The sequence below is a fragment of the Trichinella spiralis genome, assembly GCF_000181795.1.
Source record: "Trichinella spiralis strain ISS 195 chromosome Unknown Scfld5, whole genome shotgun sequence".
NCBI classification, from domain to species: domain Eukaryota; kingdom Metazoa; phylum Nematoda; class Enoplea; order Trichinellida; family Trichinellidae; genus Trichinella; species Trichinella spiralis.
Genome location: NW_003526944.1, coordinates 4207093 through 4233205, shown reverse-complemented (window position 1 = coordinate 4233205; position 26113 = coordinate 4207093). Strand labels below are relative to the sequence as shown.

Here is a 26113-nt window from a genome sequence, read left to right as displayed (position 1 = left end):
ACCCAAGGGACGCCGAATTTCGGTTCGGCCGCCACGTCCACGCCCGTCTCTTCTTCATTTCCGCCTGTCGTCGCCACCCTGCCCACTTCTTCGTATATTGAACTGTTCTCTTCTTCTTCTTCTTCGGGATGGAAGACCATTTTCAATACGGTACGCAAATCCGACGGATAAGTGCTCTGCCATTGGTCGGCAATACCGGCAATACAAACGAACAAACGATGGATAATATCTTTGGGCGAGCGATAAGCTCGACGCCAGTCGGTCGTCTTGGCTACGACGGCTTCACTGTTTGAAGTCGTTGCCACATTCTCCGGAGCAGATGGACCACAGCGCTGGTCAGGGTCTTCTTTGCAATCTTTCCTTTTTCGAATAAAATCCGAATACAATTCCACATCGTCGTCGTCATCGTCATCATCATCATTCAATTCATCCCCACCAGAAGAGCTGCTCAATTTTATTTCCAACGTGGACAATTCGTCTTCGTTCAATCCATTCAAAAGAAGACGAATTTTCTTGAACAACGCCCTGAACGGCTGCAACATTTCGCACGTCGACTCCACCGCCCTGTTCAAATCCAACGGACCGTCCGGATAAATTGCCAAACCGCAAACAATTGCCAGTCTGGGAAGGGAAAACATGATCGTCGGATCGCAAGTTTCAATCTGCTCGTCGGTGATGTAGCCACGAGCTTTGGCCCTGAGCAGGGTTTCCGAAAACAGCACCACCAATTCCAACTGTAGTTCGTATTCACGGGCCGACTTCACCGGTACCATGGTCGACACGTAGTTCAATTCAAATTCGGCAAACAAATGGTCAAAAACGTGCAACGACCGTCTCACCTTTTCCGGATAGACGGCCGGATTTTTCAAACTTTGCGATTTCAAAATTTCCCGCATATCGTCAATGTGCCTGGAAAGCGCCTTGGCCAACGGTCGAATGGCGTCGCTTTCGAAATCCCGGTCCACAATGCTCGAACCGGCGGCTAGACATTCGGCGGCGAACCACAACTGACCGGGAAAACTGTCGTGCAGCACGTCATCGGGAAATTTCACACGATAATCACGAGGCGCTCGCATGTGCTCTTCTGGAAACAGCTCGCACAGCATCTCTTCGACAATGCGAAGCAGACGATCCTGGCAGCCGCGCAATTTGCACACCAACTGCTGGCAACGGTCGGGAAAACGACGATTGTCGAACGAATCCAACTCATGTGCCACACTGTTCAAAGCTTCGTCGGCGAAAAAGAACTTCGCCAACGGCGACCAATCGTCCACTTGGGGCTTGCAAAGAAGCTTGCGGAAATTCAACATCACACCAACTGATCAATGAACAGCCCAATGATCGACCGGAAAATACACTGCCAATTCGAAATTCAACACTCAATCACTGAAGGTTCAATAAACGAGTCGAAAATACAATAGACGTACCAAAGCGAAAAGTTCACTTCACTCATGCACACACGCACGCACAATGGCAACCAGTACGATGCAATCGATTACAGTGTTAATGATGCGCAGGTTCAACACAAAATGTATTACGATAAATGACAGAACAAAATACACGATGGTAAATAAATAATATCCAATTCAGCAATGTACGGTTCATTTTTAATATTTAATTTATCGCATAATATAATTATTGAACACTGGTTCTGCATCATAAAATTTAAATTGCTATTTTACAAATTTATTATAATTAACCAAATCGTACTGTTTTATTGGGTTTGTAAAAGCAAAATTTCTCTTTTTTTACTAAATTTTCAAAGAAAATAATCTAAAAAGCTCTTGTCGATAGAATTATCACTTGGATTTTTCAGAATACTAAATTTTTTCGCTGTGATAATTCTTTCAGCCGGTCAATGCACTGCGTCATCATTGCCTTCTCTTGTTGAGCAGTAATACTTTTCTTAACCTGTAAAAAAATTATTTAAAAGTGAGAAAAATTAAAATAAGAAAAAAAATTCGCACCTCATTCACAACCCAATCGAGCATGTTTTTTCGCTGGTATTTACGCTTCAATGCAGCCGATTCGGCCATATAATCCAAACGTTGTTTCACCTTCAACATAACAGCATATATTTTTCTGTATAAACAAATATTAAATTACATTTCTATGCGCCACTGCCAGACGCTGACGATAATCAGCTTCAATTTGCAAAGCAATGTTTTCTCTTTTGGCTTCGTATATCATAGGCACCAAAGCTTTATAACTTTCAATTTTTTTAGTGCATTCCTATAAATTAAAAACTACCAAAGATAATGATCTGCTCACAACTGTCAAAAAAACAATAAATCAATCAAAATGTTATAAAATAAAAATTACCGCCACTGAAGAATTTAGAGTTTGTAAACGATTTTTGAGAAACTGTTGTTCTTTTTCTTCTTCTTCGACAAGACCAGCTTCTGCCCATCGAGCTACCTAAAATTTTTACACTTATTTGTTTACTTAATTAAAATACTTGGACAAATTATGAAAAATTACCAGTGAACCAAATTTTCGACCAACAAATACAAAAAATGCAATTCTAACAAATAAAACGACCATTTCATGCGATGCACCCAACAATTCTTTTTGTAGAATGAACAATACAAGACCACCAGTAAGAAAGTATGGCCCTAAAAATAGACGTAATAAATATAAAAACAAATAAATCATAATGAATGCAAACACGCCCCACTTTTACATAAAAATGAAATGAAAACTCACCAGTAACTCCAGTAATGTCATACAGTGCATTGAACCAAGAATCTGGAATAAATCCGAGTCTGGTCTTCGGCGGATACATAAGCCTTACTGGATGGGGAAAATTCACAACATCTCGTTCAGGATTTTCTTTGAAACCAGCAGGCATTTCTTGGAGAACTTTATCCGGAATGTAAGTAGCACCTTTCAAAAAAGCACTGTTGCTGATCATTCGCGCATACTTTGGCGATAACCGCACCAGCAAAGATGACATTCCAGAAACAGACATTAGCACAGCTTTTATCCCTCAACTGTTAAACAAAAAGTAATTTACAATACTATTCCAATACAATTATGATGATTAATAACATCAATTACCATAATTAAATTAAAAAGCAAGTATTAATTTTATTTGCAAAATTTTTTAATTTCAAATATTTAAAAAATTTTTTGAATTTTAATATTACAAAATCTAATGAATCATTCTTTGAATGTTACAGTTTGATATAATTTACAGTTGTAAGATAGTCTACATTTAGATAGTAATACTGAAAAGTAGGCATTATTTGTAATTGCCGTATTTTGAAATTTCATGACATGGTGCAAGTAATGCAGTGCATGAGGTTGAAAAATAATAATAAATAGTGCATTAAATAATGACTGCAAATTTTCACTAAATTTTATAAAAAAGAAAATTAGCTGTTTGTTTGTTTAGTTATACTATTCTTTGATTTATTTGACAAAAGCATGTTTATCTTTGCTCTGTTAATTACCTGTAATTAATACTTTGTTCAATGTATTTTATATTTTTATAATTTTGAATTGTTCTGTATTTTTATTTGTTTATTATTATTGTTTATTTTATTTTGTTTATAAAAAATGTGAAATGTTATTACAAAAAAGTATATTTTGAAATTCATCAACCAAGTGTTACAAATTACGTTGAAGATAGTTTCAACATGTCTTTCAAGTTAATTCAGTTGATATGTATTCAAAATGAATGTGTATTGCCACAAAACATGCCGTCAATTTGACTGCAATAATAATACAAAAAGTAGTTTTGTTGAATCAATAGTTAAAAATTCAAATTTCATTCGATACCACTAAAATGTGTGCAATTAATCTTTTCTTAGAGGGCAGTTAACTATGGAAAATTTCACTGTTTTAAATTTCATATTCTATGTGTGAATTTTTTTTCGTTAATCCATTGAAATCACTGATTATGTTGTAAAATTATGAGAATGATGACAACCGTAGAAATAAAAAATAAAATAAACAATAATGAAGAACGTAATTTGATTGTTTAGGAAATAAAAGCAATTAACCAGTACAAAAGATTGAACCATAAATTAAAAAAAAAGATGAATTAGTTCATTAGTAAGCAAGTTTCATTCATCCTTTTAGGTATTCCATCTTTGTGTGATGTTAATGGAAAGCATATTTGTCACTCATGCATAAGAAGTGAATTTATTTAGACTGAAAATCCAATTTTTCAAGATCAAATAACGTTGCATTACGAAATATTGATTCTTCATTTTTTAGGTTCTGAAATTTAATTTAATTGATGAATGTCAGTTAAGGCTAGACAAAGAATTTTGCTTTTTTCTCACTCAATCACTCACTCACTCACTCACTCACTCACTTTCTCGTTCTCCTTTCATCAGTTTCTTATATTTCAAAAAATTCTAAAGTGTAACACAATTTTTTTAACAACATCATATTTTTAATAATTAGCTAGAGATGATGATTATCGAAGAAAAAATAATTCAAAGGAAATTCAGTTAAACTTTTTTCAAAATTCAACATGTTGCTTTAGTATCAGTTGGATTTTTTTTTCGTTGCGGCATTTTTCAGACGTACGTCAAAGCGAACGAATCAAAAAGACTAATATCAAAATCCCAGCACGAGTTATTTGCATTTTATGCTTCTCATTTCTGGTAAGTGAAAGTCAATAATTATTCTATCATGTCGATTGCATTGTAAAACTGAAGTTGTTTTGTTTTATTGAATTTTTTTGCGAAAATTTTGATTTTGCCATTCTTCGAATATTTTTTTTGCATTTCGATCATTAATCGATGTTCAAGAATGTAAAAAATGGAGCAATATATTTTATTTTGATTGATCATTGTGGAAAGATGTATATTTTCTGGGATGAGATGGAATCTTACTCGGACAGTTGTCTGAAATTGAATACAAACTGTCCAACAGATAGATCAGTTGATAATTCGAATCAGAAAATCCCATTCTTAGTATTGTTGAATTTATTCCTTTACTTTACTGGACCATGATTGTCAAAAATAAATAAATAAAATACACAATCAGAAGATTTAAAAATAGAAGTTATTTGGCGCGAAGCTACAGTATTTCGTGACGGTTAGGTGTATTTTTGACAATTTTATTTGGTGGAAATTCAATGTTACCATTTTTGTCAGTTTTATGTAGGAAATGCGCTGTCGTTGAGTTTATCAATAATTTCGCTCCATGCGAACAATGCAAATTGCCCGTTGCATGAAATTTATTTTTTTTTCTTTACCTTTTATTTGTGTGTGCGTGTGATTCGTATTTGATTTCATTTGACGTCTAGACTTGAAGATAATTAAGAATTTAGCAAATGATGCTTTCAATTCGATATCATTTAATTGCATTAACTTATCGACAACTTGTAGCACGTTTTGTTCAGTTTGGTTGTTCGTATCGACCAGTTTATTATTTTAAAATGTAAATTTTATGAAAACAACAAAAACCGAATTCTCAACTTGCGGAACGCAAGTGGGTATGAAGATGAGAAAGTCGGATGAGTGGGGTGGGGTGGGGTTTTTATTTTTGATGGAATCGTTGTTATATCAGCTTGTGGTGGTGGTGAAAAATGAAATCAGTCAACTCTCGTCAAATTGATCAATTTCAACACAGCCAATATTGGTGAGATAAATCGTCGTGGATAATCGACCAGCGCCGGCCGGTCTAATCCGTTCAGCTTCATAATACGAAACCGAAGTGATTTTTCACCATTATTTTCTCATCTGCCACATTTTTCCTCATTTTCTCGTTGAATTTCTTTTCTCAGACTAAAAATTCCCCTCCCTCCATCCCTTATTCACCATTTTTCGCATTTTGTCGGCGCCCAAGCGCCGGCGCCGGCGCCGGAGGCGCGCGCTCACGCGCCAGACATGACGTCATCCTCTTCGACGTAACTCACTTTTTCCCCGTCTTTCTCGTTTTTTTTTCTATACATCTAATCTTTCACTGTCCTTCTTCGGAAATGTGGGCATACTGTATGATGTTGTTAATTTATGTATGGAGTATGGAAATTTTTCAAAAAACAAAAAATCATCTACAACGTCATGTTCTGCTGTATTGAAAAATAAATAAATCAAAGCGAATTTTGGAATCGATTATAAATAACAAAGAAACGTTTGTGAAATATGTAAATTTCTTCACCGTCTAGAACGTGTGACATTGTTATGAAAAAAGGAAAATTTGTTGCCTCGTTTGGTGAAATTTTTTTTTAATTTTTACAAATATATATTTTTTTCTGAAGAAAATATTAAAGAGAAAATTTACTTTTTATAATATGAAATATTTTTCCACATTTCTAGTTGTCAGTTGAATCGATGAATTCGATGCTGCGGTTTTTTTTCAATTTCATTTTTGACTGTCTTCCATCGCGTCGAGCGTTTCCACATCACCGCATCAACTGCACTGATTGATGAGCTATTTTTGTACGGATATTTTAAAAATAATTTTCCATTGATAATTTTTGTATTCTGTGTAGTTGGTAAGCTGAATTTGTTTATTTGAAAAATATGATGAAAATTTGTGAAAAATTTTTTCACCAAAACCGCATTAAATTAAATTGATGCTTATTGTAAAAATGTAAAATGAATAATTTGTCTCCATTTTTGTTCAGCAGCAGCTTTATTGGATTTACATTTAAGCCGACAGACAGGCAATCGACTGTAAGCGACATCGCACGTTGGAGTTTGCCATTAATTTTGTTGCTTTTTAAAATATATTTTAATTTTTTTTCGAGTTCGACTCTTTTTCCACATTTTGCATGTGCAGTAGGATGCGTTTGAATTGATTCTTTGATTTTTGCTTTCCAACGAGCGAAAAGCCTTTTCCCCTCAAAAAAAATCACACCCACTCGTATCAGTTTCATTTTATAATTATTAAATAAAAAAAATAATTTCATTTTTTCTCTTTGATATGTTTTGTTTAGCATTTGAGAAGTGTTTAAATTTTGAATATAAGAAGATTAATTATGCTTTGTGTGCATGTCTTTTTTTTGTACATGCATTCGTACGCGTGTGTGCGTGTGTGTGAGAAAAATTGCCACTTGAACATTTGCGTAATTTTTAACACGCAAAAGATGCAAACCTGTTGGATTTGAATGAGCAAATTGTAAATGAATTCGCTTTATCAATTCGATATAGAAGCAAGCGATTGCTCTTTTTTGACTGCATTGTAATAAAATTCACTTGCTGTTGATCGGCTTTTAATCGATCAGCTCTAGATAAAAGCGACCGAAGCGTCTAAAGTTTGAAATTTAATAAATAAATACATAAATAAATAAACAGAACAGAAAAGAAACATACTTTTAACATTACTGTAGCGCTTTTTTCCAATAAATGCAGTCGGAATTTTCAATATTATTTCTTACAGTTGATACGTTTTCATTTGAATTTAAATTTAAATTTGTTTCACTTCCCATCGATCGAAAAATTACTTTACTAACCATTTCAAATTTTTTTTTCATAAACGAATTTATTATTGAAATCGAATGACTTCAGGTGGAGGCTTGTGATAATAAATTAATATTAATAAAATATTTTCTGTGCGCTGTTCATGGTGAATTGTAAAGAAAAACAAAATTGGTCAGATTTCATTTGTAAATTTTTACCTTGATTAAGCGTCGTTGTTGTTGCCGAAGACAGAGAGATGCAATAATGATGTTTTTTTTTGTCCGTATTAATATATGATTTTAACAAAATGAAATTGTGAAATTGAATTCTACATGCAGTGATAAGCATATTGAAAGAAGACATACTTTATCAATTTGAATTGAATCGATATTTTGAAGTAGGCATTAAAATGAGTAATTTGTCTGACAAGAAAATTCTCCTTTATTTGTAGTTCTTTTGGTAATAAAAATAATTTCAAAGTTCAAACGAATGCAAATTATCCTCAGTTTACAGTATGCCATATTTTGAAACAATCACTTCTGTTGTAGTGTTTTTCTTTTTGCAAAAATCTGTTCATCACTTGCTAGGTAGAGGGACGGCGGAACGTGAAAGAAATATTTTTCTGCGAAAATAATGCAAATTCAGTGGGTGAATTTTTGCAACATTTCAAACGTCGACAATTTTTCAAATATTTTTTTTCACTTTTGTGTATTTAAATTTATCAAATGCTTCTTCCAACATTTTTCAAATTTTGATCCAAAAAAGAAAAAGCAGACCTGCATTTTTTCATGATTTAAAGGTGATTAACCTTTGAAATTTTTATAATTAAGATTAACTTTGAAAAAAAAAGATGGTGTAGTTTTCAAACGTCTATGTTTCAAAGTTCGAAAATTTCTGTACATTAAAATTTAAAATTTTTCCATTCCATTGTCGAAACAAAACTTCGATCTCGCGCATGAGCAGATTAACTGAACGAAAAATCGGCAATGTTTATTTATTTATTTACTTTTTTAAACAAATTATTTCCAAAGTGTAAACTGGAATTTTATCGTCATACTTCAGGTAAACTTAGTTGTTGCTTTTTTTGTGTTGAAATTTTCCAATCATTCCAATCGATGTGATCACGGTGAACCAATTTTTTGTTTTTTATAAATTTCTTCAAAAAATTAACAAAACCATTTACATATTTATTATATTTTTTTATTTGTTTTTATTTATTCCGATTCAAGTTGTTATTCTTCTTCTGCTGACTTTTAATGCTGAATTTTATTACTGTATTTATGTTGTACAAAATGTACATTTCAAAACCAGACTGACTTGTTTCAAAATGTTGAAATGTTAGAAAATTATTATGAAAATTTTAATAATTTTTTTAAATTGAAATAAACTTTTTGTCCAAGGAATATATCTGCGTGTCGTTGATATGATAGTGTTCCTCGATGTTGTAATTGTTTGCAAAATTTCCTCAACTAGGTGTGGTGGAAAATGATTGAAAATTTAAATATTTACTTTTTTTTAAAAGACTCGAGGGTGGTGGAGACATTGATGCCATTTTGCCCATTTTTTCCAGCTTATGCATAGATAGGGTGGTATATATTTTACCAAAGAAGAAGATGGTGCTGTTAATTTTTGTCACAAGAAATGGAACGCGCCTGTTTGTCGAGGCCACGCCACTGCACTGTTAATTTATTGTACAAAAAGTGAATTGTTCCGATTTGATGCAAATAGTCAGTGATTTAACACTTCCCCAAACCGAGCCGGTCCTTTCAAACGAGTTGGATTCTTCTTATTTTATAGAATTTCAAAAAAAAAATTTTCAAAAATTAATTAATCATAATTTTTGATAATATTTATTTTCAAAAACAAAACGAAGCAAAATGAAAAAAAAATTTTTTTGTTTTTTCAAATTTTACCACAGTCAGTCAATCTACCGTAATGTTTTCAAATTTGTCCTCACTTTTTCTTTTTCGAGGGATTTGTTTTGATTTTCTCTTTTCGCTCACGCTGGGCTCACCATTTCTTACTGTACAATTGTTGTTGGGAAAGATTAATTGCAAAAACTGTTTTTTTTCTGAACAATGAAAAATGTTCAAAATTTGCGTTTCCTTTTTTGAAGAATGGAAGAAGTTTACCTCGAACGAGACGAACATCGTTTATCAATATACTTTTGCGTGCCCGGTATGTCTTTTTAAATAATAATTTCCACTCAACAACGGATGAACTGTGTGTCTCGGATGTAGTTTTCTTTTTTTGTTCTTTGCACTTTTATATTGTTAGTCAAGAAAAAATATCAAACACAAAAAATTCAATTGAATGGTTTGTAATTTTATTATTAATTTTTTTTCTTTCATCTCAACTGAGAGATCTTTTTTTTCTACAAGAAGCAACAATTTTTCTCTTTGTCCAATAATTCACAAATTATCTTTTATTTTTTCCTTCATTTTCACTTTAATTCACAGAAAATTGAACTTAATTTCTGCCGGTTAATTATGATTTTTTTTTCTAATTTCAACGATCGTTGCTATTTTCTTTTTTTTTCCTACGACACGTATATATTTATCCGATTCCAATCACGGTCAAAATGAAAATTTTTTCACATAATGAATTGTCATTGGAAAATTTTTAACGAAAATAATATTCAATTCACATTCAAAGACAAAAGGAAAAACAGCAAATTTTTTCATATATTGAATCATTTTATGAAAATTTATATATAAATCATTTTTCAATGATTGAAAAAAACAATAAATAAATAAATAAATAAATGCATTTTCACATTGTTTTTTTCTTTTCTTCAATAATTTTTCCCTTTGGAGACTTTATTTTGTATATGGTTTGGGGTTTTTTTTCTCTCTCTTTCTTTCTCTGTGACTTTTGGAATCAAGTTGATATTCAACACGCGTTCAACGGTTTCATTAGATGGACAATTAACTGTTCATGTTATTTTAATTTTTTTTGCCTTTGCTCTTGCCAATGTGACGCTGTAAACGTCGCAGTTGCAGCACTATTGATTTCTGCTTTCCTTTTTTCCCTTTTTTCCCCTCTGTCTCTGTCTCTGTCTCTTTAAGAAGAATCTTCAGAATAAATAATCTGTCGGCTTTTTACATTTCCGGATGTTTAAATATCCTATGGGCAGTGGTGGTCATTAGTCAGCAAGATCTCAGTCAGACGCGTGGGTTGTATGTATCCTGAATGAATTGCAAGGTAGCAAAAAAAATGAACATCTCGAAGAAGAAGAAGAAGATTCACACAAGCAGACGACGACTCTATGAAACGTCTGTGCAGTGGATAAAATGATCGTGGGAAAATATCTCCTCCCAGCTTGGCAGTTTCTTTTTGTTTATTTGTTTATTTTCTAAATTTTCCATAAATTCAAAAATTCCTTCTCTATTCATTTGCTAGCCGATGAGAGCATAGACCATAAATTAAGCGCGTAAATTGACGGCCTTTTTGTAGGCTAAATCGTCTGATCGTTCTTTGTGACAGGACTGGTTGCCGGTTGCAATTGGGTGTCAAGAAGCCCTGCACGCCCGCCTGTGGTGCCACGGAGGTCGAATACCGATCGTAAACTTGCATCTCATCTTTCTCCAATTCACTCTCAGTGCCATCATCATCATCATCATCATTATTATACTCTTCTATCCGTACATCTACATGTTGCATCTCGACAAAAATTGAGTAAGCAAATTTTTTTTATTAATTCTCAATTTTACATTCTCCATAAAAAAAACTTTATGCAATGTACACAATTTGGCAAAATTTAACATTCATACAACATGTTGAGGTGATTGTTTTCTTTCACAAAAACATCCATACATATAAGTTGTGCAAATTTCATCAACGTAAAAATTATATATATGAGGTGTTTTTTTTCATGTGTAATCCGATTGAAATTTTGGAGTTTTTAAAGTAGATGATCATATAATCAGATCTAGTCGTTGTAAATTGATAATCAGTTTTGACATGATTATTAACAATTAATCAATTTTTATTACTTCTTTTCAATATATGAAATAATACCTGTTGAACATTGTTGAATAATTTCGTGTTTCGGTTACTTGTTTTAAAATTACTAATTTGGGCAAATGAAACAAAAAAAAATTACAATAAATTATTGCCTAGACAGACAGACAGACAGACAGACAAACTGACTGACTGACAGACGGGTGTAAAGTAGGAGATATTTTGTAGGTGAAAAATAGTTGTACAATATTAGTAGAATAGAATTGTCGTCGTCGTAGAATATATTAGGCATGGGTGGAGTTGATAATTAGGCATTTTAAGAGGAAGTTCAAAATTGCATGCTTTCAGCTATTTTTGGGCCGTCTCAATGGCAAGATACATTGCCCAGTTGCGGGCATGCAGGCAAAGATTGCTTAGACAATGATGAAACTGTTATTGATTTCTTCTGTTCCATGTTGATTCTTCTCACTACCTTGATCAGACAAAAAGTTTCACGTTATCGGTGATGTTTGCACTTTTCCAATGATTTATTTATTTCAAAATGCTGGAATAGATAATAATATGCTTTTTTTTTCTGTTTGGTTTTTCTTCTCATACGAAATTTCATACGGTTTTTCTTCACAATTTTGGTTGTTCAATTTTTCGAATAATATTTTCAATTTTTTTGTCCTTTTTCAATTGATATCGTAAAATTAATTCACTTTTGAATTGAATATCTACCGTGTACAATTTATGATTTGAAATTGACCCAAACATCAGTTGAATCGCTTCATGCAATTGTGGCAAAATATCAACGTTGTGAAAATCTCAAAACAAACAAATTTAAATTTATCAATTGCAAGATATGTTGGATGATGAAGTTGTGTATTTTGCTTTTTTGACGTTGGGAATTTTTGAAATTGCACCGTACCAACTTTTGACCAAACGTGATCGACGATCTCCCCCCCCTCCAATTGCCGCCGGTGACCAATTTGATTGCACATTAATTTGTCGAATCGAAAATCTTTTCTTTCTCCAACTGACCATCAAAACTTTTCCATTCCAAGCAAATTGCCTCGTTTTATTTATTCATTTATTGATCAACCGGCCCAATCAAACTAACCAATTGTATAGAAGTTCGATTTTGGATAACAATTTGGTGATTTTCAATTTTTTTCTAGATGATTTTCCACATAGTATGCGTAGCAATAATTTTTGATCGTTGTTTTTTTTGCCTCGTCTGCTGCGTGTTTGAAATGTTTTCAACTTTGCGGCATATCAATAATCAATATACATTGATATATATATATATACATATAATTTTTTTTCGAATACATAAAAAACAAAAAACAAAAATACAGTAATCTTTTCCTTCTTTTGTTTTATGTTATTGGAATACTGTCGAGTGGAAAAAAAACAAACCGTATTTGTTTATATTTTGTTGTTATTGTTAAATATGAAAACTTTTCATTTATTGAAATAAAAAGAGGAGAAGAAGAAAACCAAAAGGGTGGTGGTGGCTGGTGTATATTTATATATTGCTGTGTGTGTGTGTCTGTGTAAGATGGGAAATTTATTACCCTCACGGTTGAATTGTCTGGAAAGATGTCAAGTGAACACAACTGCGTCGTTTGTTTTCTAGACGGCTTGCTTTTTGGTCGGTTTTTTTTATTTTTTTAAAATTATATTTTATTCTCATTCATATCATTTGTCAAATTTTGCTTTTATGTTTTTTTCATTCTCGAAACAACGGTCAAAATGTATAAGTGCAGTTATTATAATTTTTTGATTTTTTCAAATTCTGCTGATCAACAACAGCAAATTCAGTTGTCGATCGGTCGGTTCTTCTTCTTCTTTTTTTGTAACTTTCATCTCATCCATGCCTGCTGCTTGCAATTGATTTTTGCTGATTTTTTGCTATTGATTTTTCATTTTTGAATAAATGAGATGCGCTAGGTGGAGAATAGCTGATGCTAAAAAAACATTAGCTAATGAATATAGCTTTGAATTGAAAAAAATATTGTTTTTCAAACTCAACAAAGGTATTTTGCCTTTCTCTTTTCTTTTTTTTTCGTCTCTTTTCATTCTCCTCCTTTCCAGTATTGCATTTCATTTCACCAGGGTCTTCATCTCATTTTGCTCCTACAATTTATGCAAATTGAAATGATGGAAAAAAACAACAACTAATAACTTATTTATTCCACGGATCGTCTGTGCAGAATAAATGTTGAACTATTATCAGTTTAATTTTCATTTGTTTTTTTTTTGTTCGTACTGTTTAATTATATTGACAATGAAATCGGTGGAATGAAAACATTTTTACTGATAAAAAATCATTTTGATATTGAAAGTTAAATGAGAAAATTTTTCAAGAAAAAAAATTACATGAAAAGAAAAGAAAAAAACATCCCCTATCTTATCTGAGACTTTTCAAATTTATGTAAATTTTTTTTTCCGATAGTAGCAGTGTTTGATTCAAAATGAAACTGTATTTTTCTGTTTTTTCAATTATGAAAATTAACCGATACTGTGTTGTAAATTATATTATTAAATTGGCGAAAATTGATTTCAAATAACTGTTCGAATGAAATATGAGTAGTGATTAGGATTTTCTTTTCTTTTTTTCAAATATGATCTTATCCAGTATAAGAGAAAAAAGAGAAAGCCGATTTCATATTAATTAAAAAAAAAAGTATACATAAAGAAAATGAAAATATTAAAGAAGAATAGCATGCGCGTGAAATTGTAAGTTTTTTTTCTCCCATTTACATAATTAATAAAGTGAAAAAACGTATAATTGAAATATGAAATTTTGTTTTGAATAAACAATTGAGCGTTCTGTGACAGTTGTAACGCTTTTAAGTACAGAGTGGTGGAAAAATGATTGGGTTTCGGTAAACAAAATTGGACACAACAGCGCAGACGGTGTAGAGTCGGTTGGGAGAAGGTGAAAAAAGAATAGTGGGAAATTTTGCTTGTAAATTTTTCTTTGTAATTATTGATATAATTGAAATATTAATTTTGTGAAGAAAGAACAATAAATTATTTAAAATCACGTTTTTTTCTTTTTGGATTTTACAGTAATCTTTTTAAAAAATTTGCATAAATTTACTGGAAGTGGTGTAGTGTTTTTTCAATTTTGCTTACCATCACTGGATGAGGTGTATATATATATAAATATGTATGTATCATTTTTTGGGTATTGTATGAAATTGTGTGTGTGAGAAATAATTATGTTTGAGTATGCTGTTTATTGTTTGTTGCCAGTATGGTTTGAAAAATCACACTTGCTGACTTCTTTCTCTGTTTGCACTTCTTGCACCCTGTCAGCTTACGGTTTATGCGATAAGCAGCTTATCGCATGCTTACCTTGTCGTTAGCAGAACGATCGTGGTAGTAGTTTAGTAGCTGCCATCATCATCTGAATTGAGCAGAGGAGAGCAGCAGACATGCATGATGATCGACCAACCAACTTGCTTACCTGCTTCTGATGCAGATGCTTCTTCTTCAATAGCAAAATAGCAAAAAAATGAAAAAATAACAAAGCAAGAAGAAAAAGTAACCGCATGTTGGAAGAAATGCTAAATTGGAAGCTAAAATTTTTTTTTTCTCTCTCTCTCTCAGTCTGCTTGCTTTTTCCATGTTTTTGAACAACAGAAGCGATACATGTTTGTCTCTGTGTGGTGTCGTTTTTCCATATTTAAATAATATTGTCAAGTAAGTATTTTATATTTTTATTCATAAATTTGGGATATTAATTTTGTTGTTGTAAACAATTTTTATTATGCTTATCAAAAATATTACCTGGTTTGAATTTAATGAAAAATTTTTTTCTCCTCACTGTATGTGCTCTGTGTGTGTGTGTGTGTGTGTATGAATATTTTCAAATGATCATCATCAAATCAATTCATCTGGATCCAAAGCGGCTCGCTCCTATGGTTCCGTAATGGTCATGTAACTGATAATTAAATTTTTGATTAAACAATACCCAAAGAAATTGTCTTGTCTGGGTCGAGAATTCAATAACATAAAAATCATTCTATTCCTTCTCCTCTCTCACTCCATATATGATTTTTTTAAGAAAAATCAAAATGTATGTTTTTCTTTTAAATAAATATTTATTTATTTAAATTTTAAATTAACATATACTTTAAAATTTAACAAATTTTGTCGTGTTCTTTTTTTTCAATAAAATTTGGATCATTCGGGCGGAAATGAAGGGCGTTGATGTGACTTGACTTGTCTTGACTGACTGAGAAAGGGAAGAAGCGTCGTCGTTGACAGCACCGCATTTTGACTGCTAATTTTTTATTTCTTCATCTTATCCATCTTTGTCAACGGCGGCAAATTAACAATTTTTGATTTTCCCTTTGATTACACGCTTTCATCTATAAATATATATATATATATATTCATGGAAAATAATTTGGTGTAAATGTGAAAATAACTTGTTATAAAAAATTGAACAATGTCGCAGTTTACAATTTTTGATCATTAAAAATTTATTAAATATTTATTCATTTAAATTCGAATGCGGTGTTGATGGCTGATTTTTCACTTCTGCATGTCAAAGTTTGTTTCATTTTAAGCAAATAAAGAAGGTCGAAGCGGCTAGATATAGATCATTTTTGCGCCGAAACAAGTCTTTTATATCTTTTCACTTCCTTTGGCGATCATTATTTGTTTCTCTGTCTTCAGGCTCATTTCCACAAATCATCATTCAATGATTAATTAAAAATTTGAATAATTTCTCATCTTTCTCTTCCTCTCTTTCTCTCTTAATGTTCAAATGAAAAGCAGACAATTGCGATTGAAATTTAAATAAAGAGAAAAACAACCATTCATTGTTATTTATCGTTGTATTTATGTCGACAGCGATCATGATAATTGTCGTTGTAATTAGAATTCGAAATTGCATCTAATTTTAAAAAGAAATTTATGAAAAATTCTCCATCATTTATCTGCATTATCTGTTGTGTGTTTTGTTGCAAAACTCTATTTTGCTTTTTTTTTTCCATGACCATCAACAATTTTCCACTTCACCATTGTTTCTCTTTATTCATAAAAATTCATCAAATTATTATCATATGAATATAATTTTTTTGGATTTTTTATTCATTGAAAGCAAAAACAGCTTTATAAGTGGCAGTTGTGCTTGTAGTATTTTGAACTTGTTCCTGAACCGTGCATTCTCTTCTTGTACATCACCTTTTCATAATGACAGCTGTCAAATGTATAAAATTGATGCTTTTTTATATTTTTCTGAAGTTTTGAAAAAAAAATCTTATCAGGTAGTTGTGAAATTGCTGTATTATTCATATTCTGTAATGGAAAATAATTTTTACTACCAACATAAGATAAGATAAATTACAACGATAATTTTTTATATTTCATTATATTTATGACAAAAAATTTTAGAATATTATTGTTCAGTTGTCGATTTGAATTACACAGTTGAAATTTTCATAAATTCTATCATAACCAGTTTAGCATGTTCAAAAATTGTAGACGCTTGTTTTCCGTTTTGATGATAATAATTAACAAGCTGTATGGTTAATCAAAAAGCAAAGCAAAGCATGATTTGTTTATAATTTATTCAAGAAATTTATTCTACTGATGATATTAATAAAAATTTTAATTTTTAAATTTCAACAAAAATTCATCTGTTCCTTTTTTTGAATAAACAAAAATAATCAAAATGTTAATTAATTGCCAGTTTCAATTGCTTGTTCGTTTCTGTTTCTGGAAGTTGAAAATACTGGTTGAAAAAAACAAAAAAAGCTTTTTTTTTATTTTTTTAAATATGAATATTGTCGATTTATGTGTAGTTTAAACAGTTTGATTTCAAATTTTGGATCGAATAATAATAATTTCAAAAAATTGCATCCCAAATTTTTGCAGATGCTACTTTTCAACTATTTTATTAATAATAAAATGTGTTCAGTTGGTTGTTGTTTCAAAAATTGCCACTTTTTCAAACGCAAGTTTCAGAAAAGCATCAAAATGTTGCATGGTAAGTTTACAACAGGCTTCAAATGTAATGAATGTTAGCTAGCAGTGCTGCTATTTTTGTTGTTGTTGTTTTTTTTTTCTTTCTTGCTTTCTTATCCAAGTTTTTCCCATCCCATTCAACCGTGACAATGTTGAATGGAAACAATGAAAAAAATTCAAAAATAGATTTTCAATTACATTTTGCGTGTGATAGAAAAAAAAAATCACACAACACCACACACCCACAAATTTATATTTATATTTATATTTAAAGATGTATAAAGCAAAGGAAAATTGTTTCCAGTTGGAAATCTGAATTTAAACTTTTTCTACTTAAAGAGTCAACTGACGCATTTCTTTGCTTTTTCCAAGGAAAATATATTTTACAACAGTATAACACACGCGTTGAATGCGGAAAATAGTGGAATTTTGTGAGATTTATGGAAGTGCATGCAGTTGGCTGCTCTTTGAAAGCGTCGTCAAGTGAAAAGTTGCATTTTCAACCTCCTCCATCTTCTCCTCTTCACCTTCCCCTCCCTCACTCCCCCCCCCTCTCTTTACATCCTTCTCTTCCTCTTCTACACAACGGCCCTTTTTCCATTTATCTGAAAAGCTAAATTTAGCAACCGTTCACTAGTCAGGTTATGTGTTTATTTATTTTTGACTTTTCTTTTTTGGAGATAACAACAAAAAAAATGTAAAATTTTTCCAAGCAATCACAGCATCAACAACAATTTCATACTATTTTTAAGCTTCATCTCTTTCTCTTGCACTGGAAATTGATTGATACATTTTCCATTCATTCATTCATTCGTTCGAGCTTTATTATGTAAATTTGGTGAAAAGGGGAAAAAATTTCTCACTTTACAATTTTTGTTCGAACAATTTTCCCAGCTATTGTGTTCAATTTACAAATTTAATCCAATTGTTGGTCAACTTTATTGGAAGAAGAAGGAAAACAATTATTGTTTCAACATCCAGTTTAATTTTCTTCTAGGTTTTTTGTTTCACATTTGAAAAATGAAAAAAAATTGCCTCTTTATTAAATTATACACTCCTACGTGTCTGCACACACACACAAATATATATGTATGTATTTTTGTACATCCATATGTATACTGAGTGGTGATGTTGATTAAATTGAACATTTCGATTAAGATATAGCATAGCTTTAGCAATAATAGCAACAGAGAAAAAGAGAAACAATTAAAATTTGCTGCAGCAATCCAATCGACAAGCGTATGAAAAGCATAAACGACCAGCACAAACATTTTCCCAAATCTCATTCAGTGTTTGCTTTTTCTTTTTTTATTTTTCATCATCCCAACCTATGGATATATTTTGTATATTCAGCTAATAATGTATTCGTGTACATGTGAAAGCTGATGAATATATTTCTTTTTCCACACACACACACACATACACACAACTAATACACTGCTGCTGTAATATTTGTACGTCTGTATTGATTTAAAAAAAACAAGAAAGGAATTTCCGTTGAAAAAATAATTAAACAATAAATAATGTGATTTGAGACGCTTCACACATGTCCGCGTGTATTAACTGGAGCAAAATGTTCAAATTCACCAGCAACTGTATTAGGAATATATATATATGTGCGTTGTCCATTTCAACAATCTTGTTATTAATTTATTTGATTTAAATACTTGTTGAGTATTTTTTTTCAATTATCTTTTGCAAAGCAATTTCAAATTTTATTTACTTTTTGTTTTTGTTCGTTTGATGCTGAAAAAAGCATTATTTGCACATATTGATGTGAAATTATGCATCGTTCATTCTTTGTATTTCTCTCTCTCTCCCTCTTTCTCTGTTTCTCTTCATTTTCCCTCTTTTTCTCAGTCTCGTTTTCAATCTCCACTGCTTTCTTTAATTAGTGCGTTCATTGACGTCAAAATCAACAGAAAATTAATTCAAATGCACACGCACACGCGTAACGTCTGCCGCCTTCCCAGGCAAGCGGCATTCAAACCGTGGGAAAGCATCAATATTACAAAATGTACACTTGTCGTGTTGTTCATTTTTTGTATTTTCAAATTTGCATAAAACTCTTTTTCTTCAATGGTAGCATTCGAAAATTTCATTCTGCATAATGTATTTTCTAGATGATTGGTTCATCGTTTCACGTTGCACGTAATGCATCTTATTTGCCAGGTATATCTTCTTTTTTTTTATTCGTTGTAAATTTTGAAATTATCACATTCATTTATTTATTTCAGAAAATCATTTCTTCATTTATTCATACACTACCACCCTGATCACACGAGCACAGACATGCTAATTTCAACGATTAATTCAACAACAATCATTGTTCTGTAATTTAAAAAATATTTTTTTTTATAATCGCAGCTTCGACTGAATTTGTTTCTTCAATTGAATGTGCAGCATATTGAATGTCAGTTGGAGAATCTGGTTTTTCTTTATCAGTGTTTTCAATTTTTAAGCTTTGGTATGTTGTGTGTGTTTGCCATATGTGGAACGCAAATTGCATACAGATTGTCTGTGATTCATTCGGCGCAACGAATACTAATACTACTAATAATAATAATAGTCGACGTCGAGTATATATATAGATTCGATGTAGCGTTTTTAAAATGGTTGTTTGAATTGTAAATTTTCTCGATTTCTTTACAATCAATCAATCATATCTACCTACACACATATATATATGTATGTATACGTGTGTGTATGCAGATTATTATTGTATAAAATAATTCATTTGTAATAATGGCAAAATTTGGCCAGCCGTCAGTGGACAATCCATAGGTGAGAAAGATATTTGCCAATTGACGTCGACGTGGTCGTATATATTTGTGTTAGTTCGCCTGGTCAGAGATCGAGCGACAGAGGGAGAGAGGGTGATTGAGAACAGTCGCTGTTCGCTCGTTGCCCGCCTGGCCATACGGTTGAAAAATGTTGATCCAACCAATCAATTTCGTTGACCAATGAAATTTCCTCCAAGTCGCGTCTGTTTGGATCCGCGGTCGTGGTGGGATAGGTGGTGATTTTTATCATTTTCTTGCTTGCTTTTTTTTTCTAGCCTTCACCATTCTCGCAGTTTGACGGTGACCGTGCTGTTGTCTGTTGTCTGCTCTTGTGCGTTGTGTGCCTGGTATCCAGTGCTGACATATTAGCGCCGGTCGTGGGTCTGGTCAATTTTTTTTTCTATCTCCAACTTTTCCACATCCCGCTGTGGTGAAGCTGAATACAACAGCTAACCGTGTCTTCGACGTCGAGTTCGCCGTTGTTCTTTGGCCAACAAGCCTGTGGGCGTCAGGCGGCGGCTGCGGCTGCGGCTGCGGCGGCGGCCAGTTTCGCATTTTTCACGTCCGACGGTACTTTGCCATACGTTGTCGAAGGCAACAATACCGACCGGGGCAGTGGCCGAATTAGCATGGAACCTCGTTGTCATTATGATCAGTCGATTGTCGCCGCCGGTCCCACGGCAACCACCACCACCACCCCAACGATGATCGACTTCAAGGCGCCGGCTCCGCCGCCCCAGCCGGCGCTGATGACCACGCCCGCATCGCCCATCCAACGTCCGGCTGTCAAAGCTCCAATGCGTACTTACCATTGTCAGCGTTGCTTGAATCATGGCAAGGAGGTTGCCAGAAAAGGGCACAAACGTTTCTGCGAATGGGCCAGTTGCACTTGCGTACAGTGCGTGCTGGTCGAACGGCGCAAGATGCTTAATCGGGAAATCAACAGCGAATGTGAACGCTCCCAACAGCCTGGTTCTTCATCCTCTTCATCAAACGGTAGTGACCGTGAAGCGGCAGGTCGAATCACCCACAAAAGTAAGCAGTTCGATTATTCTTATTATAACAAGAACAATGTGGGTGCTTCATAGCTGCCATATTGATAGTTAGCTTTTTACTTACTCACTTTTCCAAATCACACTGAGTATTGTTTGCATATACGTTGTGAATGTGTATAATTGACGTCAACAATGATAATAATGGCAATAATTGGGAAAAAATGTAATATTTAATTTTTTATTGTCACATTCATCTTGTCGAACGAGAATAACCAACCTGTAAAAGAGAAGCAACGCTGACGTGGCCAAACTGTGCTGTGTATTGGATCAGATTTGCATTGCAATTCTGATTCTTCATAGCATATATTTTTAATAACTGAAACTTTTTTATGTAATTTTGCTAAATCGAAACTTGTCACAATTGTTTCAGTTTTTTCTTCATTTAATTTTGCAATTGAATTTGCTGTTTTGTTCAATTTATTCAAATATATATTTATAACATGCATGTTTAAAATGTTTTTTCCAAACTCCATCACCACTTTTGTTGTAATTATTGAAAGTTTTTAAATTTTATCAAAAATAGAATATAATTCTTTGCTCCAGTTTAGAGTTTTATATAATACAGAGTAAGGCGCTTTCTTTGAGAAGTTTCGTTCGTCCATTGTTCAATTATGTGTACTGCATGCACATTTGGCAGAGATTAATTATACATGACACATGTATGAATATCAACAATTGTATATAGTTTACGTTTGTTTCCTAGAAGTTTTCTTCAAAACTTTCTCAGAAATTTTCTTCAAAATTACAATAATCCAAAACGAGATTTTTTTTAAACATTTTCACTGTTGAAGAGCAAAAGCATTGCAATGTGTTTGTGAGATTTAGATGATAAGTTTTTTTTAAACATTTTTGTTTTTATAAACATTATTTTTGTTCGAAATGACACAATGGATGATAACAGTAATAGTAGCAGTAGTAGCTGTTGTTGTTTAATGTAATGTTTCAATTTTACAATGTACCGAAATTGTGAAAAGTATAAAGTGGAATTTTAAAACAAATGTCCGAAACTTTTCCAACTAGGTTTAGCGAAAGATTATTGTTTAAATTTTCAGTATTGATCTTTTTTATTTTCAAATGACAAAATTATTGCTGTAATTGTTTCCAATTTAAACAAACGATTTAATTTAAACGAGGTCTCTATGCAAAGGTGATGTATGTGTAAAATTTGGTTTAATAATTTTATTTACTCTTTTTTTTTCAATTTCTGATTCGATATTATTTAAACAGCTAATTAACATTTTCAACTTATAAAAATACGATCTGCATAATAAATTGATGGAAAATTATTCTGAGAAGGCAGATGTTTTTTTTCTTTATTTTAAATTTAAAAAATCATTTTTGAAAAGAAACATTTTCTTAACTTTTGTGTAATGTTATCAGAATTTTGAGCAGCAGCAGCAGTTTGGTATTCATTTGGTGAAGCTTTTTTTTTCTTTTGTTCTCTTTTTTTTTTCTCATCACGAGAAAGATTCGATGCAACAGCAGCAGCAGCAACAACAACAGCAAAAGCAGAAGCAGCAGCAGCAGTTGTGTTGCAATATAGCATTAAATAAAATAGTAGTTGTATAGCGAGAAATAAAAGTAGGAGATTTTTCGCACGCCACTTTTAGCTTCTTCTTCTTCATATATATACACTTTAAAGCTTTTTCAATAAATGGGCACAGATTAATAACAACAAAATGATGGTAGTAATTTATTTTTAAACTACGGCTAAAAGTACATTTATTTGGATATATGGTTGGTGACAATGCGTCAGTTGGGCTAACATTTTTCATTTTCTGATCTATTTGTGAGAAAATTTCCCTTCAGGAAATTTCGAAAAACCCAAAGCCGTAATAGTAGTTCATATCAACGATGCTTTCGTTAGTTAGGTTTAAATTTTTTTTTGATCTTTCACATCAATCCGCATATTTTATATATTCATCACAAAATCACCCGATCTCTGAATTTAAATTAATGACAATTTTCAAATTATTTTGTTGCAACGTGCACAATTCGATTAGCATCATTTTGTGTTCAATTTCGGCGTTCTCTTTTCATTTCGGCTTCCAAGAAGTTGCTGCTGTTCTCTTTTCTTTGACACATGCTTTTCTTCATCTCTTCTCTTTTGATTTATTATTTAAATTGTTGAACTTTCCAATTGAAATGCCGTCGGCTCTACTGGCAATGATAATTATTCACTCTCAAAATATTTTTCAATTTCTCTTTGAATTTATTCATTTTCTGAGAACAAAATCCCGACAACAATAGGCGGATAAATGGGAAAATCTTGAACTTTTTGTATGATCATAATAAATTTTATATACAATCAAACATTTATTCATTTATATATAAAAAGTATCACTTGACAATATATATAAATATACATAATTGTACAAATTTTTTAAATATGTACAAAATTAAATTTAGTAGTCCACTGGGCCAATACTGCTGTGAATTGGTGAACGGAATTTTTTTTTTGAAATTCATAAATTTTTATGTCCATTGCAAAAATGATCATTTCCAAAAGTATTGTTTCATTTCAAATTTTTGTTCAAAGCTTTTTTTTTATTTCAAATTTTCAAACTGTGAAAAGCATACTTTTTTCGTTTTTATTTTTTTTCCTTTTTTATTGAATTGTATTTTTTTTACATTTTGTTTACTGTTGCAGAAAAAGAAGAAAAAAAAGGCATTTTTTTTAACCACCGTGTTTTGATTTTATCTTCGATATACTGTAGAATTTGATTTCGCTTAAAATATATTGAAATTTATTCTCATTCTTTTATTCTGATTATTTCTTCTTCTTCTTCACGTTTTGTATATTCAACCAAGCAAGCAGCTCATGTATCAAAAAAAAATTTGCATGTTGCAATTTTTCAGCTTCAATTTATCACACATGTGTTATTGTTGTTGTTGTTGTGTATGTGTTTTTCTTTTTTTTTCTGCTTCATCTTAGCTTTTGTTTCTTCTTCGAATTCAGAATTAGCTCGGCTGATTTTTGACGTCCGAAATTTAAATATAGAGTTCGCGTGTGTTTTTGAAAAATGGACAAAAAAGTTCCAAATTCACGTCGTAAAATTCAGATGTGAAATTTGGGAGAAAAAAAAATTGCAAAGAGCTGACAAGAGCACATTTGAAATCAATTTTTAAAATTATTCTCTGTGCAACGCTTTTTGCGGCTAGCCGTTCAGTTGTTGCAACTTTTCCACATGGTTGGGTTGGATATTTCAGGGATAATTGGGCTGACAAAGCCAAAAAAATGAATAATAATATAACCTCCCTCCCTCCCTCTACCCCTCTTTCCCCCTCAGGCAAAGTGTGTGTGTGTGATATACGACAAGCATTACAATGAGAGAATAAGATGCGAGGCAGGCAGATTTTAAGGCGTGTTCACTTTTTCTATAATTCTTTTCTCGAAACTGTCAAATTGTTGCCATTCGAATATTGATGCTGCAAACTTTTATAAATCATACTCAAAGCCGCGGCATCTGGCTTTGCAGTGGTGGAGTAGAGCAGTAGTAGCTTCTAATTGCTGATTTTTACTCGAAGTCAAAGAAAAACTTTTTTATTTATTATCGTCATTTTTAAATCAAAATTGAAACAAAAATTCTCAATAGCAGCAAATTATTTATTTATTAAAAAATTATTATAATGTTATTTAAGTAATCATTTTCAAATACATATATATGTATATATATTGTTGAAGACTTTCAAGATCTTTCTTTTTTATAGCTTAATTCTATTTTATTTTTAAATAAGAAATAATTTTATTTGCATAAGTGAATGGAAACTATTTGATTTAGCACGCACGAAATGATTTTCTTATTGTTTGCTGAAGAGAATATTGCTAACATGTTGTGTATAGTAGGTTAAATGAAAATGTTCACTTTATTGTATTTCGTTGATATTTGCCTTGTCGTATTGTGTAGACTGTTTTCATTCCTCTTATATCTTCATTGATATTAATTCAACTTTTTAATAATTTCATGCACAAATTTTGTAATAGCTATAGTGAAAATAATTTTCTCGTTCTAGGGAAATCACGAAATCCAAAATGCGCAAGATGCGGTGTACATGCACGACACATGGAACCACCACCTTTGAAAGGTCACAAAAAAGTTTGCCCATATCAGGAGTGTGCGTGCTATAAAGTATGTTTATTTTTTTTTTATTTATTTTAAACTTTTTAAAAATGGATGTGTATACAGTGCCAACTTGTTACTCAACGTCGCTCGGTGATGGCTCGTCAGATTCATCTGAGAAGGAGCCAAAAAGCGAAACAAAAGAACGGAAGTGTCATTTTCGGATCACAAACGGATACATCCGATGAGAAGCTCAATATGCTTCTAGCAAACGATACCGCATCCTCTATCACCAGTGTGCAGTCTGTGCGCACGGTGGCGAACGGTGGGTGTCCAATGGAAATGCTGATGTCACCACCATCTATGCTATCTGTTTCTGGAGATATTTCACAACAACAACAGCAGCAACAACAGCAACAGCATCAACATCACCATCAACATCATCATCATCATCAGCAACAACAACAGCAGCCACCGACTCCAACAACATTGCAGCATCCATCTCCGATGGGTATGCCAACACGGCCAACACCCACATGTAAGTTGAATGTCCTATTTTGGTTTGTCACTTTTCATGCTATACATTGCATACATATATATATATATATATATATATATATATATATATATATATATATATGTATGTATGGAATGGTATGGAAAGGGAAGAGACACAAAAATAGGACATACATCTTACATGTGTGTGTGGGGCGGGTGGGCATACACATCGGAGATGGATGCAGGCATGTTTGTTGAGTGGGTGGGTGGCGGCTGTTGTTCTTACTAATAAAAAGAAGTATGTGGATGGGTATGTGCAGGCTGTGGCTGTTCTGCCGGCGGTTGTGTGAGATATATATCGACAGAGACAGATAGCATAGATGGGGGGAGACATATGCATATCGATTGCACACCGTGCG

General features: G+C 32.3%; 8 protein-coding genes across 8 annotated transcripts; 4 read left to right on the top strand and 4 right to left on the bottom strand.

Moving 5' to 3' along the window:
- The first annotated feature begins 128 nt into the window (after positions 1-128).
- On the top strand, positions 129-1390 carry Tsp_08440 (hypothetical protein). Its single transcript, XM_003375400.1, has 4 exons — positions 129-261; positions 296-465; positions 501-705; positions 741-1390. The coding sequence occupies exons 1-4, from the start codon at positions 129-131 to the stop codon at positions 1388-1390; spliced, it is 1158 nt and encodes a 385-aa protein (XP_003375448.1).
- A 422-nt stretch (positions 1391-1812) lies between these two features.
- Positions 1813-2956, bottom strand: Tsp_08439 (conserved hypothetical protein). Its single transcript, XM_003375399.1, has 6 exons — positions 2707-2956; positions 2482-2615; positions 2323-2418; positions 2107-2232; positions 1968-2057; positions 1813-1911 (listed from the first exon to the last, which is right to left on the bottom strand). Exons 1-6 carry the CDS (start codon positions 2954-2956, stop codon positions 1813-1815), a joined length of 795 nt encoding a protein of 264 aa, XP_003375447.1.
- Positions 2957-3678: 722 nt separating this feature from the next.
- Tsp_08438 (conserved hypothetical protein) lies at positions 3679-4970 on the top strand. Its single transcript, XM_003375398.1, has 3 exons — positions 3679-3736; positions 4537-4619; positions 4767-4970. Exons 1-3 carry the CDS (start codon positions 3679-3681, stop codon positions 4968-4970), a joined length of 345 nt encoding a protein of 114 aa, XP_003375446.1.
- A 1311-nt stretch (positions 4971-6281) lies between these two features.
- On the bottom strand, positions 6282-7420 carry Tsp_08437 (hypothetical protein). The gene is made up of 3 exons (XM_003375397.1): positions 7409-7420; positions 7060-7214; positions 6282-6462 (listed from the first exon to the last, which is right to left on the bottom strand). The coding sequence occupies exons 1-3, from the start codon at positions 7418-7420 to the stop codon at positions 6282-6284; spliced, it is 348 nt and encodes a 115-aa protein (XP_003375445.1).
- Positions 7421-11945: 4525 nt separating this feature from the next.
- On the bottom strand, positions 11946-12353 carry Tsp_08436 (putative palmitoyltransferase PFA3). The gene is made up of 2 exons (XM_003375396.1): positions 12242-12353; positions 11946-12133 (listed from the first exon to the last, which is right to left on the bottom strand). Exons 1-2 carry the CDS (start codon positions 12351-12353, stop codon positions 11946-11948), a joined length of 300 nt encoding a protein of 99 aa, XP_003375444.1.
- Positions 12354-19232: 6879 nt separating this feature from the next.
- Tsp_08435 (hypothetical protein) lies at positions 19233-19888 on the top strand. Its single transcript, XM_003375395.1, has 4 exons — positions 19233-19327; positions 19535-19625; positions 19665-19727; positions 19760-19888. Exons 1-4 carry the CDS (start codon positions 19233-19235, stop codon positions 19886-19888), a joined length of 378 nt encoding a protein of 125 aa, XP_003375443.1.
- Positions 19889-20351: 463 nt separating this feature from the next.
- Positions 20352-20913, bottom strand: Tsp_08434 (conserved domain protein). Its single transcript, XM_003375394.1, is given in 3 exon segments — positions 20352-20463; positions 20492-20516; positions 20535-20913. 3 exon segments carry the CDS (start codon positions 20911-20913, stop codon positions 20352-20354), a joined length of 516 nt encoding a protein of 171 aa, XP_003375442.1.
- Positions 20914-24966: 4053 nt separating this feature from the next.
- Positions 24967-26044, top strand: Tsp_08433 (putative DM DNA binding domain protein). The gene is made up of 4 exons (XM_003375393.1): positions 24967-24982; positions 25150-25265; positions 25323-25745; positions 25880-26044. Exons 1-4 carry the CDS (start codon positions 24967-24969, stop codon positions 26042-26044), a joined length of 720 nt encoding a protein of 239 aa, XP_003375441.1.
- The last annotated feature ends 69 nt before the right edge of the window (positions 26045-26113 follow it).

Excerpts from the sequence above, each read along its gene's own strand:
- Tsp_08440 (XM_003375400.1), top strand. The coding sequence starts at position 129 with ATGGAAGACCATTTTCAATACGGTACGCAAATCCGACGGATAAGTGCT. Across the intron at positions 262-295 it reads GATAAGCTCGACGCCAGTCG|TCGTTGCCACATTCTCCGGA; the intron begins GTCGTCTTGGCT and ends CACTGTTTGAAG. Across the intron at positions 706-740 it reads GAGCTTTGGCCCTGAGCAGG|TTCGTATTCACGGGCCGACT; the intron begins GTTTCCGAAAAC and ends TTCCAACTGTAG.
- Tsp_08439 (XM_003375399.1), bottom strand. The coding sequence starts at position 2,956 with ATGTCATCTTTGCTGGTGCGGTTATCGCCAAAGTATGCGCGAATGATC. Across the intron at positions 2,616-2,706 it reads TGACATTACTGGAGTTACTG|GGCCATACTTTCTTACTGGT; the intron begins GTGAGTTTTCAT and ends GTCTATTTTTAG. Across the intron at positions 2,419-2,481 it reads GTCGAAAATTTGGTTCACTG|GTAGCTCGATGGGCAGAAGC; the intron begins GTAATTTTTCAT and ends TAAAAATTTTAG.
- Tsp_08438 (XM_003375398.1), top strand. The coding sequence starts at position 3,679 with ATGAATGTGTATTGCCACAAAACATGCCGTCAATTTGACTGCAATAAT. Across the intron at positions 3,737-4,536 it reads CTGCAATAATAATACAAAAA|ACGTACGTCAAAGCGAACGA; the intron begins GTAGTTTTGTTG and ends GGCATTTTTCAG. Across the intron at positions 4,620-4,766 it reads TTTTATGCTTCTCATTTCTG|AATGTAAAAAATGGAGCAAT; the intron begins GTAAGTGAAAGT and ends TCGATGTTCAAG.
- Tsp_08437 (XM_003375397.1), bottom strand. Across the intron at positions 6,463-7,059 it reads TGCTCATTCAAATCCAACAG|CTTACCAACTACACAGAATA; the intron begins GTTTGCATCTTT and ends AAACAAATTCAG.
- Tsp_08436 (XM_003375396.1), bottom strand. The coding sequence starts at position 12,353 with ATGGTCAGTTGGAGAAAGAAAAGATTTTCGATTCGACAAATTAATGTG. Across the intron at positions 12,134-12,241 it reads TCGATCACGTTTGGTCAAAA|ATTTTCACAACGTTGATATT; the intron begins GTTGGTACGGTG and ends GTTTGTTTTGAG.
- Tsp_08435 (XM_003375395.1), top strand. The coding sequence starts at position 19,233 with ATGCACACGCACACGCGTAACGTCTGCCGCCTTCCCAGGCAAGCGGCA. Across the intron at positions 19,328-19,534 it reads ACAAAATGTACACTTGTCGT|AAAATCATTTCTTCATTTAT; the intron begins GTTGTTCATTTT and ends TATTTATTTCAG. Across the intron at positions 19,626-19,664 it reads TTAATTCAACAACAATCATT|CTTCGACTGAATTTGTTTCT; the intron begins GTTCTGTAATTT and ends TTATAATCGCAG.
- Tsp_08434 (XM_003375394.1), bottom strand. The coding sequence starts at position 20,913 with ATGATTCAAGCAACGCTGACAATGGTAAGTACGCATTGGAGCTTTGAC. Across the intron at positions 20,464-20,491 it reads CCACAGCGGGATGTGGAAAA|ACCCACGACCGGCGCTAATA; the intron begins GTTGGAGATAGA and ends AAAATTGACCAG.
- Tsp_08433 (XM_003375393.1), top strand. Across the intron at positions 25,266-25,322 it reads AGGAGTGTGCGTGCTATAAA|TGCCAACTTGTTACTCAACG; the intron begins GTATGTTTATTT and ends ATGTGTATACAG. Across the intron at positions 25,746-25,879 it reads CACCCACATGTAAGTTGAAT|GACATACATCTTACATGTGT; the intron begins GTCCTATTTTGG and ends ACACAAAAATAG.